The sequence below is a fragment of the Sorex fumeus genome, unplaced genomic scaffold, assembly GCF_029834395.1.
Source record: "Sorex fumeus unplaced genomic scaffold, SorFum_2.1 ptg000036l, whole genome shotgun sequence".
Classification (NCBI taxonomy): domain Eukaryota; kingdom Metazoa; phylum Chordata; class Mammalia; order Eulipotyphla; family Soricidae; genus Sorex; species Sorex fumeus.
The window spans coordinates 10015794-10030105 of NW_026606093.1; the positions used below are offsets into that span (position 1 = coordinate 10015794).

Here is a 14312-nt window from a genome sequence, read left to right on the forward strand (position 1 = left end):
TATTTTAAAAATTTTTTTATTGAATCTTTGTGAGATGGACCATTACAAAGCTGGTCATGACTTGATTTCAGTCAACAGTATTCCAATACCCATCCCTCCACCAGTGCACATTTCCCAGCACCAATGTCCCCAGGTTCCCTCCCACCACCACCCTCACCCCCTGCCTGCCTCTATAGCAAGCGCTCTTCCTCCTCCTCCTCCTCCGTCTTCTTCTCTCTCTCTCTGTCTCTCTCCCCCTTTTTCTCTGTCTCTGTCTCTCTCTCTCTCCTTTTAGGCATTGTGGTTTGCAACATTGATACTGAAAGGTTATCAACAATATCCCTTACCTACTTTTAACCCTCAGATCTTATCCAGTATGACCATTCTCAGCTATTATTATCATACGGTTCTCTTCTCTATCTTACCTACCCTCAGACACACACACACACACACACACACACACACACACACTTGTGGTCAGTTTCAACCACTGACCAGTCCTCCTAACCTATTTTCCCTGGTCATGGACATTAGTCTACTACAGTGTATTATATATATACATATATATTTCATATACCACAAATGAATGCTGCCATTTTATATCTGTCCCTTTCCTTCTGATTCATTTCAGTCAGCATGATACTCTCCATGTCCATCCATTCATAGGCCAATTTTATCACTGCATTTTTCCTAACAACGACATAGTATTCCATTGTGTAGATGTGTCATTGTGTCTTTATCCATTCCACAGTTCTTGGGCACTCAGGTTGTTTCCAGGTTCTGGCTATGGTGAATAGTGCTGCAGTGAACATAGGCGTGTAGATGGTGTTTCTGCTGTGTGTTTTGGGGCCTTCAGGGTATATTCCCAGAAGTGGTATTGCTAGATCAAATGGAAGCTCAATTTCTAGTTTTTTTGAGAAGTGTCCTTTGTCTTCCAAAAAGGCTGGACCAGTTGGCATTTCCACATACAGGGAAGGAGAGTTCCTCTCTCTCCATACCCACACCAATACTGGTTGCTTTTGTTCTTTGGATGTGTGCCAAAAACTGTATTATATTAAGTTTACTTGAAAAATATCAATCGAAGGACCATAAGAGATAACACAGAGCTATTTATAATCATTTCTCTAAACTTCATGCCAAGGCATAAAATTTCTATTTGATTCTAGAGAAGTTGTGGCTATATTTTTTACATGAGGAAAAATTTGGGGGGAAGATTGTGTTGGTTTTGGTTTTCAGACCACACCCACCTTATTACCTCCCTGGCCCCTATATATACAAGGAGTTAAGAGAAAGGAATGAAGAAAAAAAAACAGTAAGAAATAGTCCAAAAAGATAAATAAATCCCATTACTAATTTACAATTTGACTGTTTCAAGGTATGCTTCAATCAATCCCACATCTTAAGCCTTCTTGAAACGCCAGATACAGACATCTGCAAAAATAAATATTGGGGGATTACTCAGAAGAAAATTCTGTAACACTGACATTAAAGGGCTTCTAGAAGCAGTCAACAAGAAAACAGTTCTTGATTCATTTCAGTCAGCATGATACTCTCCATGTCCATCCATTCATAGGCCATCACTCTTCACACAACTTAGAGCCACCATATCAAATGGAGCAACAAGAGATAGAACTTATCCAGGGTGTTTTACTATTCAATTCATGGTATTTCAAACACTCTATCTAGGTAATTTATCATCATCAGTATTTCCCTTCCACTCTACAATTCTTTCTTATCTGAACCAATCTGACAACACCCTTCCCACTGTCCATGTTTGATATTCTTAGGTCAAATGATTTCCTATGAGATCCTATGATTTCCTCCTTTTCTTTTTTTAATTGAAACTTATACTTCTCTTGATTGTTCTATAGTCTTCTCAACTGAAAGCTATTTTCCTTCTACCTCCACCTCAGAGCAGGTGGTTGTAAATATTCTCTAAATAACCCTTCTCAAATCATTTCTTTCTCTACTTCCCTAAACCCTAGTTCCTTTGAAGCATATGCCATTAAGGCTCTGCCACCTGCTGTCATTCTTTCTGGTCTCTAATGACATTTCACTCAGTGACGACTCAACCACCTGCTCAGTGTCTTCCTATTCAGCATGATTTCCATCACCAGCCAAATGGACATCCATTTTAAATCATGGTCTCTTGGTGCATCTGTATCATCCACAATTTCCTACCTTCATTTCATCTTAATCATCCATAAGCATGGCCAGTTGTTGAACATTAATCCTAAGTATTTTAGGCTTGGGGTCAGAGCAATAGTACAGCAGGTAAGGCGTTTGCCTTGCACGTGGCGGACACAGGTTCAATCTCCGGCATCCCATATGGTTCCCCAAACACTGCCAGGAGTAATTCCTCAGTGCAGAGTCAGGAATAACCCCTGAAAATCGCTCAGTGTGACCCCAAAAAATCAAAATATATATTGCCCCTTTTATTCCTCTTAGAAAAGCTTACAGGGTTCTTACAAGCACCCCTAATTCCCTCTGTTTATCTCTTAGCTTTTCTTTGTGCTTTACCTCTCATTGTTACATTCCCCAAGTCAATCTTAGTTACTTGTAAGTCAAAATTTCTGGTGATTCTGGAATTTGTATTTGTAGTGAATTACTTGCTTTCCTAATTTTCTATAGCCTTTTCTTATTTTACTACAGAGCACTGTTCTTTGCTTAAACACAGAAAGACCATTAATGCTATGCTCCTAATATTTGGGAGTTGACTGACTCTGAAATGTATCTACTCCTGGGCTTCTGTCATAATTACTTGACTCAGGTTTTGGTTGCTATAGTTCCTAACATCCCACAGAGGGAGGTCCTGCTGTGGGACTGGGATGGACCTGGGGTGAATGGCAAAGCTACCCTGGCATTGAAATGGGACGATCTAGAAAGCATAAAAGCATGGTCTTGATGCAAGCTGTTATGACTTAAGAGAGAGGACCCCATGGAGAAAGACAAGCTGAACCAAACTGAGAATTTGGTCTGGGATTTACAGTAGGAGTCTAGCAGCCTTGCCCTCAGAACCCAGAGAACTAAATTTTAGAACCTATATCTCTTTTGGTGTGTATCCAAATAACTCCAAGTATTATATGAAGTAAACTCAGTTGTTAAATATGTACAACCATAGGGAAAGAGAAAAGCAACACGGATGTCCCTGGGAGAAAGAGTGTCTCCTTGAGTAAATCCCAAGAGAATTGCCTCCCCAAAATGTTCTACCTCTGTAAATGATCAATCACACCTATGTGCAATCCTATACCTCAAACCCTTTCAGATTTTAGGCCATTTTCACCCTCAGTCTATGGTCCCATGTCTCTCTGTTCCTCTCTGGGGGATGCTGGCTCAGCCAATGTACACACACGTCACACACCCACAGTTTGAACTCACAGACAGACATACCCTTGAAGTTCTCGTCCTTCAAATATGCACCAGCATTTGCTCTATAAGTGACTCCACTATCGTTTCATCACTTCTCTTTCCAGGTATCAATTCAATTCTTATGTTTCCTCTACATTATACAGTCTCTAATTTGTTTATATACCCCTAATCTTAAAGTCTTTAATCTCTTTCCACAAAATATACCCCCACACAATAGTCATAACAATCATTTAAAAGATAAATTAAATCCTACTGCAACGCTATTTAAAAGCTTATGATCAAGTTTAGAATTTTTAATTTTATTTATTTTTGTTTGGGGAGAAGCCACATCCAAATGATGATGACAGCTTTCTTCTGGCTGTGTCAAAGATCTCTCCTGGTGGGCTTGGTAGACCAAATGAGATACCCAAGATCAAACCCAAAATAACTGCCTGCAAGCCAATGTGCCCTACACAGTATATAACCACTCTGCCCCCCTATAATCATGTTTATAATAAAACCCAAATGACTAACTCTGGTGTCTAAAGATTTCTATAAGGTTTGGTTTGGTTTTGTATTTTGTTGCTGCTTTTGGAGTCACACCCAGCAGTACTCAGTGCTTGCTCCTGTGTTCTTAGGTTAATCCTGGTGGTATTCAAGGAAACAAATACGGTGCTAGTTATTGAACCGATTTCTAGTATTGGCTTGCTAGGTATTGGTTATACCTAGCTGGTATACACCGGCCACAAACAAGGCGGAAGCCTTAACTCCTGTACTATTTCCCCAGCCCAACTTCTAAGATTTTGAACTCTCTTGTCCAAATTTATCTTCTAATCTTTCCCCATCACATTGCAGCTTCAATATCCTTTGTCAGTTCATCTGTACTTAAAACTGTTCCGGCTGTATAAATAGTTCTTTTCCCAATCACAACCTCCCAGAGATCGTCCCTTCAATAATAACCTAAGGTAGGTTTTCAACCCAGGGCGATATAGCCCCTGAAAGAACCCATGATATTTCAAACTGCCCTTGGGTAAAGGGCATTAAAAAACTGCATAAACTGGAAGCCACAGCACAAGACTAAGGGATGAACTGACAGATGAACTGTTCAAATAAAGAAATCAAAGTCAGAAGGGGTTCAGTGAGAAAAGGACTGAGAAACCCCAATTTAATGGAATAAGCAAGTTACTCTTTCAAACTGATTTTCTGCATAGCCATTTATTATTATTATTATTATTATTATTATTATTATTGCTTTTTGGGTCACACCTGGCAATGCACAGGGGTTATTCCTGGCTCTGCACTCAGGAATTACTCCTGGCGGTGCTCAGGGGACCATATGGGATGCTGGGAATCTAACCCAGGTTGGCCCGTGCAAGGCAAACGCCCTACCCGCTGTTCTAATTTCCCTCGTTATTGGTTTTAAATATCAAAGTAGAATTTTAGCTATATGAGAGAAAAAGTTCATCTGCCTTATGCACTGCGGAGCATCTCACAGCCAAAAAAGTGTCAAGCACGTAATAAATGAACTAAATGTAACGGCCCGAGTGACAGTGAAGCGATCAAGGTGCCTGGTACGCAGCAAACCCGGTTGGATCTCCTGCATCCCATGTGATCCCCGGTGCACCGCCAGGAATAATTCCTGAACCCAGAGTCAGGAACAATCCAGGAGGATGGCAGGATGTGGCCCCAACACAAAAACAAACAAAAAAACAAAACAGTCCCCCCCCCACCACCAAAAAAATGAGCACAAAACAAGAGCTGTAAGAGTGCAGAATGCTAATGATAATCAATAAAGATGATTTTTGGATGCAAAAAAGATTCTGAGATTTTAGAGAGAGAAGCAGGAGCCTCTTGCTCTCGCTCCTCCTTCCCGAACCACCCAAACTCAGCGGGCGACGAGTCCCATTGCCCAGGTCCCAGCGTCCCAAGCACAAGCTCCGCAGCGACCTCCCCCTGGAAGACCCTCCTACCTCCAATGCAGAAGCAGGTAGTTCTCAGCGCTTCGTCGAGCGCATGCCCGGAAGCCTCCAAATAGTTCGCCTCCGACAGAGTCACAATTAAAGGGACAGGTTCCCCCTTAAAGTCCCTCCAGCGAGCCCTTGAATTGCTCGCGGCTTGGGCACGCCGCCCGCCGCGAAGAGGAGGGGCAGGTCCGTCCTCGGTCCCGCCCACTGCCCCGCCCCTCTCGCGAGGCCTCCCCGAAGCCGGAAGCCTGCGTCGCGGCTCACGGCGCGCTCCGCTCCGCCCCGCCTCCGTCGCGCGAGTTTGGACGCCCTCCGCCCGCCCGCCCGGGGCGCCGCCCCTCCTCGGACTATTCCGAAAGTCAGGGCGAGGAAGTGCAGCGTTGCCCCAGCAGAACGTGCGCAGGGCCTGCGGGGCTTCCCTGAAGTTCCGAGTCCTGTCAGAGCTGAGGAGAAACTAGGAGGAGAGGCAGCCCCGGCCCGCCTCAGCGCCCCAAGACCTCCCTTCAGGGGCCTCTGAGAGCCGTGACGGAAGCCCGCGTTTCTGTGAGAGGAAGTGGGCGGAGACGGGCGCCGCCCTGCGCGTTGCAGCTGTGCGGGCAGCCCCGGGCTCCCGAGGAAGGCGTGTCTCCGCCTCTCCCGCCCTCCCGAGTCCGGGCGTGTCCCTGGCTCTCCCGCCTTCCCGAGTCTGAGGCGACGCGGCTGCGCAGGTAAGTCCCACCTGAGAGAAGCGCTCCCGGCAGCCGGGCAGCACGAGGCCTTAGCAAGTGTAGACCGGGCACGTGCGTCAGCTTGCGTGTCGAACAGAACGCGCTCTCTCCGTGTTTGCTCACACAAGCCTCCGTGGCCTCAGAGTCGAACTCGCTGCTTCCACGCTCGACGCCGTCTCAGCCCATGTCAGGAATCAAGTTCAGTTCCGAACTCGTGGAACAGCCTTCTTGATTCCTGAGGAACGGCACGTGATTCTCCTCACTGAGGCAGCTATCCAGTTTTCTAAGACTTCCATTTTCTCCGCGAGCATCAGGATTCCCGCTCAGAGCACGCCCCGCTGGGATGGTTGGTGAGCTCTCCTGTCCACCTCCTGCTTCTCTACCTGGACTCCGATCATTATCAGCAGTAGCCTGGCTTCCTTGTCTGAGATGAATCTCGAATGCTTCTCTCGTCGCCTTATTTCACTAAGAGGAAACGCACCCCAAATGCGGGGGACTACCGCCCCTCTGATCCCAGCTTCATCCGATTTTTTGCCTTTTTGCCCTTTTCATCTTTATTCTCAGTTAGTGCATTTCGAACCTTTTCTTTTCCTTTTGCCAGAGACTTTTCTTGCAGATGTCCCAGTGGCTGGCTTTCTCATTCCTTCAGACCTTTAATCAAGTGACACTTTTAAACTGATGTTTTTTACTTGTGTATTTTTAATTATGAATTTATGGAGGTAAAATTTGTTTACAAGAGTTTAAATATTTCTCAGTTTTGACATGCAGTGTTACTATACCACCCACCACCAAAGTGCCACCTGGTCTAAAGGACTCTTCCCTCCCTAGCAGGAGCTGCAACCCTGCATTCGTCCGTAGCTCTCGGGTTCCTTGTTATTTTCAAGAATGACAATATTGAGTAATAAAGATGCTCATACTCTGAGTTATGAAATAGTTTATTGGAATGTAAGTAGAACAGAAACTCCTTAGCAGAGGAGGAACTTAGTAGAGAACCAAGAAAGTATGGCTCCCTTGTGAGGTCTTGAATTGGTAAAATGGGTTTTTTGTAACTTATCAAAGTTATCAGAAGATTTGCATTTGTTTCCCAGAGACGTCTTATTAGGGCTGTGAGTACAATTTACCTTGATATGTCTACTACAAACTACCTCTTCTTGCAGCTCCTTCTCTTGATGACACTTCTTATAATTTTTCATCACTCATTTGTATCGTCTGTAGAGAGGATTAAAAACAAAAATTTACTGTCAAGCTCCCATCACTTAATAGAAAGCCTGACATACATTTGTGTTGAGTGTCTGAATGAATAGAGGGAAATTATTGGTAGTATTTAATTACCAATAATTAAATGGGGGGGTTGTGGGGAGAATAGGGAAGCACAATCAGTGATTCTCAAGGACTGTTTCTGGCTTCGTGTTTGGGAGACCCTGCGTTTGTGGGGGATCAAACTGGAGCCTTGTGCTTTAGCCTTGTGTTGGGCTATCTCTCTGGCCCAGAAATGATTTTTTATTTTTATTCTTAAAAAAAAACAGTAAACAATGCAGTTAGTGATCGAAGCAGGTATATAGCATGAATATTGGAGTCTGCTATGCATTCAAATCTTAGGTCTTTCACATACTATATTTGTAAATTAGAGATGGTAAACTGCCTTAGTTCTTGTGAGAACTAAGTAAAATATATGTCACCTAGCACAGTACTGGGTAAGAAACCTGTTTATTCTGAGTACTTTAAAACACCAATAACCACAATGTGCTAATCACTAGGTATATATATTAGTGAGTAAAGTGATCATAGTCTCTAAATTTACATTTATAGTCTTAGAGGCAATAGCATAGCAGGTAGGGCATTTGCCTTGCATGCGGCCGACTTGGGTTCGATTTCCTGGTCCCTCTCAGAGAGCCCGGCAAGCTACCGAGAGTATTCCACCTGTACGGCAAACCCTGGCAAGCTACCTGTGACATATTCAATATGCCAAATACAGTAACACCACAGTCTCACAGTGGAGAAGTTACTGGTGCCTGCTCAAGAAAATTGATGAACAATGGGAGGACAGTGCTACAGTGCTAAGGGAGACAATTGTTTTTAAAAGAAAGCAGCTATACGATTATATACACATTATGCAGGACTCAGGAGATAATGCAGTAGTTAGGGAACAGACTAAGCATACTTCCCACCAGGTTTGAGTCCAAACACCATTTGGTTACCTAGGCATCACTCGATGTCACCCTGGTAGCCATCACCAGAGTGACCCAGGTATCTTCAGCAGCAGAGGGTCCAAGTGGCACAGTATCATTCGGCCCTTATCAAGAATTGCTGGTGGGACCTTGAACTTTCTGTACACTTGGGACATCTTTCAATAAATAAACAAATTTTGTAATACTGAAGAATAATTAGGTTGAAAGTAAATAACACCTGGTTGTAGTTGTCAATGAATGCTGAAGACAATACTTGCTACATGTATAGGCTACAGGGTTAACATGATTTATGAATTTTTTTCTACATAACTATGATTTGCTCCAAAACTTGTATTTTTTAAAATAAAAATAGTTTCAATAATACACCATATCAATTAAAAAAAAACCATGATCATACCAGTAGATATAGAGAGAACATTTGACAAGCACCCATTCATGATTAAAAACTCTCAACAACATGGGAGTTGAAAGGAACTTTCCTCAAAATAGTCAAAACCATAAGCCCACAGCAAATAGTATTCTCAGTGGGGGGAAACTAAAAGCCTTCCCGCAAAATTCAGGCACAAGATAAGGTTGCCCATTCTTGACGCGTCTATTTAATGTAGTACTAGAAGTACTTGCCAAGGCCAAGAGAAACATATCAAGGGCATCCATAAAGGAGAGGAAGAAGTCAAGCTCTCACTCTCACTATTCAAAATTACTTGATATTATACTTAGAAATTCCTAAAGAATACCTAAAAGCTTTTGGAAACTGTAGATTTTTGTGGTAGATTGGCAGGTTACAAAATCAATACACCAAAGTCCATGACTACCCGATTACAAATAGTGAAAGAGGAAAAAGAGATACTCTTAAAAATCTGTTCATAATTGTGCCTCAGAAAATCAAGTACCTCGGAATCAACCTAACTAAAGAGATACAAGATTTACACAAAAAAACCCACAAAATGACAGTGCTCCCCACAGTGTTGTACAGATTCAGTGCAGTATTACTAGAATAACCATGACGTTTTAAAAGAAATAGATCGGCCTGGAGAGATAGCACAGAGGGTAGGGCGTTTGCCTTGCACACGGCCGACCCGGGTTCGATTCCCAGCATCCCATATGGTCCCCTGAGCACCGCCAGGAGTAACTCCTGAGTGCAGAGCCAGGAGTAACCCCTGTGCATCGCTGGGTGTGACCCAAAAAGCAAAAAAATAAAAGAAATTAGATCAAATAATCCTGAAATTCATATGGGACAGTAAATTCCCACAAAGAGTTAAAGCAGTCCTTGGATAAAAGAAGATAGGAGGAGCTGGAGCTACAGTACAGTGGGTAGGGCATTTGCCTTACACACAGCCCAACCCGGGTTCAATTCCCAGCATCCCATATGGTTCCCTGAGCACCCCCAGGAGTAATTCCTGAGTGCAAAGCTAGGAGCAACTCCTGTGCATCGTCGGGTGTGACCCAAATAACCAAAAAAAAAAAAGATGGGAGGCTTCACCTTTCCCAACTTCAAACTGAACTATAAAGCAGTTGTAATTAAATCAGCATGGTATTGGAATAAGGACAGACCCTCAGACTAGTAGAATAGAGTTGGTTCCAAGACAAAACCTCAGGTATATAATCAGTTAATCTTCAATAAAGAAGCAAGAAATATTTTCATATTTTCATTTTATATGCAGCAAGGAAAGCGTTAGTAAATGATGCTGGAAAAAACTGGACAACTGCATGCAGAAAAAGTAAACTCCGACCTCTTTCTTATGCTATGCTTTTAATTAAGTAAAATCAAAATGGATTAATGGCCTCAATATGAGACCTGAATCCATGAGATACACAGAAGAGGATGTACACAGAACTCTCCATGACATCGAAGCTAAAGGCATCTTTAAGGATGAAACACCACTGTGGAATAAGCAAGTGGAAGCAAATATAAACAAATGGTATATAGTTGAATTTAGATGTTTCTGCACCTCAAAGGAAACAATTGGAACATTGTATGACTATGGGATACAAAGAGAGCCCACAGAATAAGAAAAATTATTGATCTGACACCCATCTGGTAAGGAGTTAATATAAAAGATATATAGGGCACTGGTAGAGCTTTACCAAAAAAGAATCCAACCCCTTCAAAAAATGGAGAGAAGAAATGAACAGACACTTCTTCAAAAGAAAAATACAAATGGCCAAAAAGCACAAAAAAGTATTTCTAATCAGGGAGCTGTAAATCAAAACAACAATGAGATACCATTTTACATCACAGAGACTGGTACACATCAAAAAAGAACAAGAGCAACCAGTGCTGATGCAGATGCAGAGAGAAAGGGACTCACATTCATTATTGGTGGGAATGCCAATTGGTTCAGCCTGTTTGGAAAACAATATGGCCCTTCCTTAAAAAGTTAGAAATTGAATTTTCATATGACCCAGAGAAAAAAAGTGTCCACCGTAGAGACAGGCAGGGGTGGTGGGGAGGGAAACTGGGGACATTGGTGGTAGGAAATACGCACTGCAGAATGGGCAGGTGTTAGAACATTGTATGACTGAAACTCAGTCATGAACAAGTTTGTATCTCATGGTGATTCAATAAAAAAGGGGAACAATAGAATTACAGGAGGATACTTGAAAAATGATGAGTAGTTTTGCCTTCATTTTTTGGGAAGAAGCAGTCCCCACCTTTTGAGAATAAGGGACATAGAGATCAAATAAAACTACATGGGGAGAGGTCAAAGAAGTAGTGAGCATGGGAGATACATAATTGATAGAAGGATGAAAAGTACCACTGAAGGGACGGTGGAGTAGTGATATCCCATACATTTGGACAGTATGACAGTTTTCTTAATTAGTTATCAAAAGCTGTATTCAATACTGCTTGTATACAAGTAAAATGACAAGATTTATGCCCGGTTGCAGCTTTCTAGGAGGAGCTTCTGGAGTAACAGGAAAAAAAGGTGACTAAGGAAATAAGGTTTTTATATCAAAAGTAAAGGGTCAAATCACACACTTTGATTCAAAAATTAGTAAGAAATTCATTAGTCCCCAAAATGTGGAGGGCTTCGAAAGTATAGTTATACAAAAATTGGTGGATTATATCTTCTTTTTGTGCTGGAGTGGGATTGGAGCCAAACCCAGCAGTGATTAGGGAGGCCCCTAGTGGTCCTCAGGGGTCCATATGTTGTGCCAGGGATTGAACCTGAATTGATCATATGCAAGATAAACATGCATTTTTAGAATATTTTTGCTCCTGTGTATAGTTCACTCAAAATATATCAGTGTTGTAACTTAATTTTGCACTTGTTATTAAAATTATAGTTAGAAAGTGAGCACATAATAATAAGAATAGCAAAACTAAGAGGTGGATCAGAGGGGTGGAGCACTTGCTCTTCATGCAGGAGACCCGAATATGGCATCTGGCACCACATGGGACCCTCAGTACCACCAGGAGTACTGCCAGGCATAGCACACATAAAAAATAAAACACTAAAAAAAAAAGTCAAATTTAAATTGGGTGTTTTTCTTATTCCTTGTGTTTACCTCATCAAAGAAATTTTTTTAAGATAGATTAAATTTCTTCTTAGGATATGAACTAATTGACCTTGAAGTGTTTATTATGCTATAACAGGTTGCCATATCACACATTGGAACATAGTATTATTTATAAGCTTCCAAATACCATGTAAACATTACTATAAAATTTTAATGAGAATTTTTCATATTTTCCAATTTCAGGAATTGAAGATGAGCAAACCTATAACACCATCAACATATGTGCGCTGCCTGAATGTTGGTTTAATTAGGAAACTGGCAGATTTTATTGATCCTCAAGAAGGTTGGAAAAAGTTAGCAGTAGCTATTAAAAAACCGTCTGGTGATGATAGATACAATCAGTTTCACATAAGGTAACATCTTTTTTCTTTTTAAATTGTTACATCACAGTCTGCAAATGATAAAGCTTAGTGTAGTAGCTCATAGAGTAAGGTCTTTCTCCAGTTGAGACTGTTAATAAATTATCTTTTTATCTTTAAAATATGGGGCTGGAGAGAGAGTACAGAAGTTAGAGTGCTGCCTTGCATGTGACCAACAGGGTTCAATCCCAGCACCCCTATGGTTCCAAAGCACCACCCAAAGTAATTCCTGAGTGCATAGCCAGGAGTAACACCCGAGCGTTGCCATTTGTGGGCCCAAAACCACAAATAAAATAATATTTTTGCTCTTCGCTATGAGCAGGTTGGATAATATTGTGATCTTACAAATAGGCTATTAGGGATTCTCACTTTTACTCTAGTTCTCTATTTTGATAACCATTGTAATTTACTCTGCTTCTCATTTCCAGATTAAAGTAGTATAACAATATTTTAAGAATATCAGGGCCGAAGGGATAGTATAGCGGGTAGGGCATTTGCCCTGCATATGGCCAATCTGGGTTCAATCCCTGGCATTCCATATGGTCCCCTGAGCACCACCAGGAGTGATTCCTGAGTGCAGAGCCAGGAGTAACCCCTGAGCATCGCTGGGTGTGACCCAAAAAGCAAAAAAAAAAAAAAGGGGGGGGGAATATCTAGTAAAATTCTGGAGCTTAAGCCTCTTAAGTATGTGAATATTTAATGCACATTTACATTATTTTTTGGAATTCTTCACATTGATATTTTGACATTGTGAATTATACATATATGAAAAGAATTCTTTGTCTTCAGCCAGGATTTTAAATTCTGTCTTCAGATAATTTCTATTCTTCCCCTCTAATCCTATGTTTGATATAGTGTAAAATATATGTACAGATTTTATTCACTAATAGCAATCTAAATTCATATAAAGATAAATCGTTAGAAGTAAGAGGGCTGGAGAAATAGTACAGTGGGTAGGACACTGAACTTGCACGAGGCTGACTTGGGTTCAATCATCAGCACGCCAAATGGTCCCATAAGCCTCTCCAGGAGTGGTCCCTGAACACAAAAGCAGGAGTAATCTCTCAGCACTGCTGGATGTGGCTCAAAAGCCAAGAACAAAGAAGAGAAGTTTAAAAAAAAAAAAAGGAAGAAAGATTTTTATGTGATCTTTATTATTAGTAAAGAATCTAGGATCTTGGGGCTGGATTGATAGTATAGTGGATAGAGCATCGTATTGTCTTGCATGCGGCCAACCGGGTTCTGTTTCCCAAGATCCCATATGGGTCCCCAATCACTGCCAGGAGTAATCGCTGGGTGTGTCCAAACAAAAAAAAAATCCTAAAATCTTTGTTCATGTATTACCTCTTCCAGGAAATATTACCTCGTTAAGAATGAGCAATTGAAGTTACTAGAAAGAAATTTAAGCTTAAATCCTGAAAGCCATCTTAAAGATAGTTTTTTGTTATTACTATTTTGGAATAGCTTTACCAGGTAATGGAAGTTATCAATGTGGGGAAATCCTTGGCCCCAGATTATAGAAAAGAGAATGTCAAGGAAGATGGGTGATAGCGTGGGAGAGGAGGCGACTGGGTAACACAGGGGCCTTAGCCACTTCATTGTGTAGATGTGAAGTAACTGTTAAGATCAAAACTGTAACATCCAACACTGTTATAAACATGTGTCCTAATGTTAATAACATCCATTTAAACACACAGCCAACATATTCATTGCCAAAAAGCTGAAAGCTTTCCCTTTAAGATCAGGCATAAAACAGAGATGGCCACTGTTGCCACCGTTAAATAGTCTGGGAAGTCCTTACTGCAGCAGTCATGGCAGAAAAATAAATCAGAGGAAAGTAAACTATCACTATCAGCAGATGACATGAAAATATAAGTGGAAGACTTTAAAGTTTCCACTTAGAAACTTTTAGAAATAATAAGCCAGTACAGCAAAATAGAAGCCTCCACAGTCCATACTTAGAAATCTTTTGCATTTCTGTGTGCAAAAGCTAGAAGAGAAGTAACTCAGAAATCAAATGCTCATGTATTACATACAAAGGATGTAAAAGATTATATGCCACTTTTGAAATAGAAGGCACTAGAAATGAAAAAATGGAAGAATTAATACTTTCAAAATGTTCATCCTACCCAAAGCATTACACAGATTCACTGCAATTCCCATCAAAATTCTGATGACATTCCTCAAGATTCAAAAACAATCACTACTAAAACTTGTATTTACTCATAAAATTTCCTAAGTATT

The 14312-nt window shown here is 41.2% G+C and overlaps 2 protein-coding genes across 4 annotated transcripts in view; one reads left to right on the forward strand and one right to left on the reverse strand.

Annotated features, from left to right (window-relative positions):
- PUS7L (pseudouridine synthase 7 like) overlaps positions 1 to 5351 on the reverse strand; it is a 43723-nt gene extending 38372 nt beyond the window's left edge. Inside the window, exons 1-2 of the mRNA XM_056117843.1 lie at positions 5298 to 5351; positions 1338 to 1410 (exon numbers count right to left, since the gene is read on the reverse strand). The gene's annotated coding sequence lies outside the window, so the exon portion shown is untranslated. The remainder of the gene's footprint in view (positions 1 to 1337; positions 1411 to 5297) is intronic.
- Positions 5352 to 5622: 271 nt separating this feature from the next.
- IRAK4 (interleukin 1 receptor associated kinase 4) overlaps positions 5623 to 14312 on the forward strand; it is a 35544-nt gene continuing 26854 nt past the window's right edge. For 2 of the 3 annotated variants that reach the window (XM_056117840.1, XM_056117842.1), the window contains exons 1-2: positions 9997 to 10106; positions 11893 to 12062. In XM_056117840.1, coding sequence (XP_055973815.1) covers positions 10104 to 10106; positions 11893 to 12062 — 173 coding nt within the window. In that variant the 5' untranslated portion in view covers positions 9997 to 10103. Of the gene's footprint in view, positions 5999 to 9996; positions 10107 to 11892; positions 12063 to 14312 lie in introns of those variants that run through there. The other variant, XM_056117841.1, reaches the window with a different exon arrangement.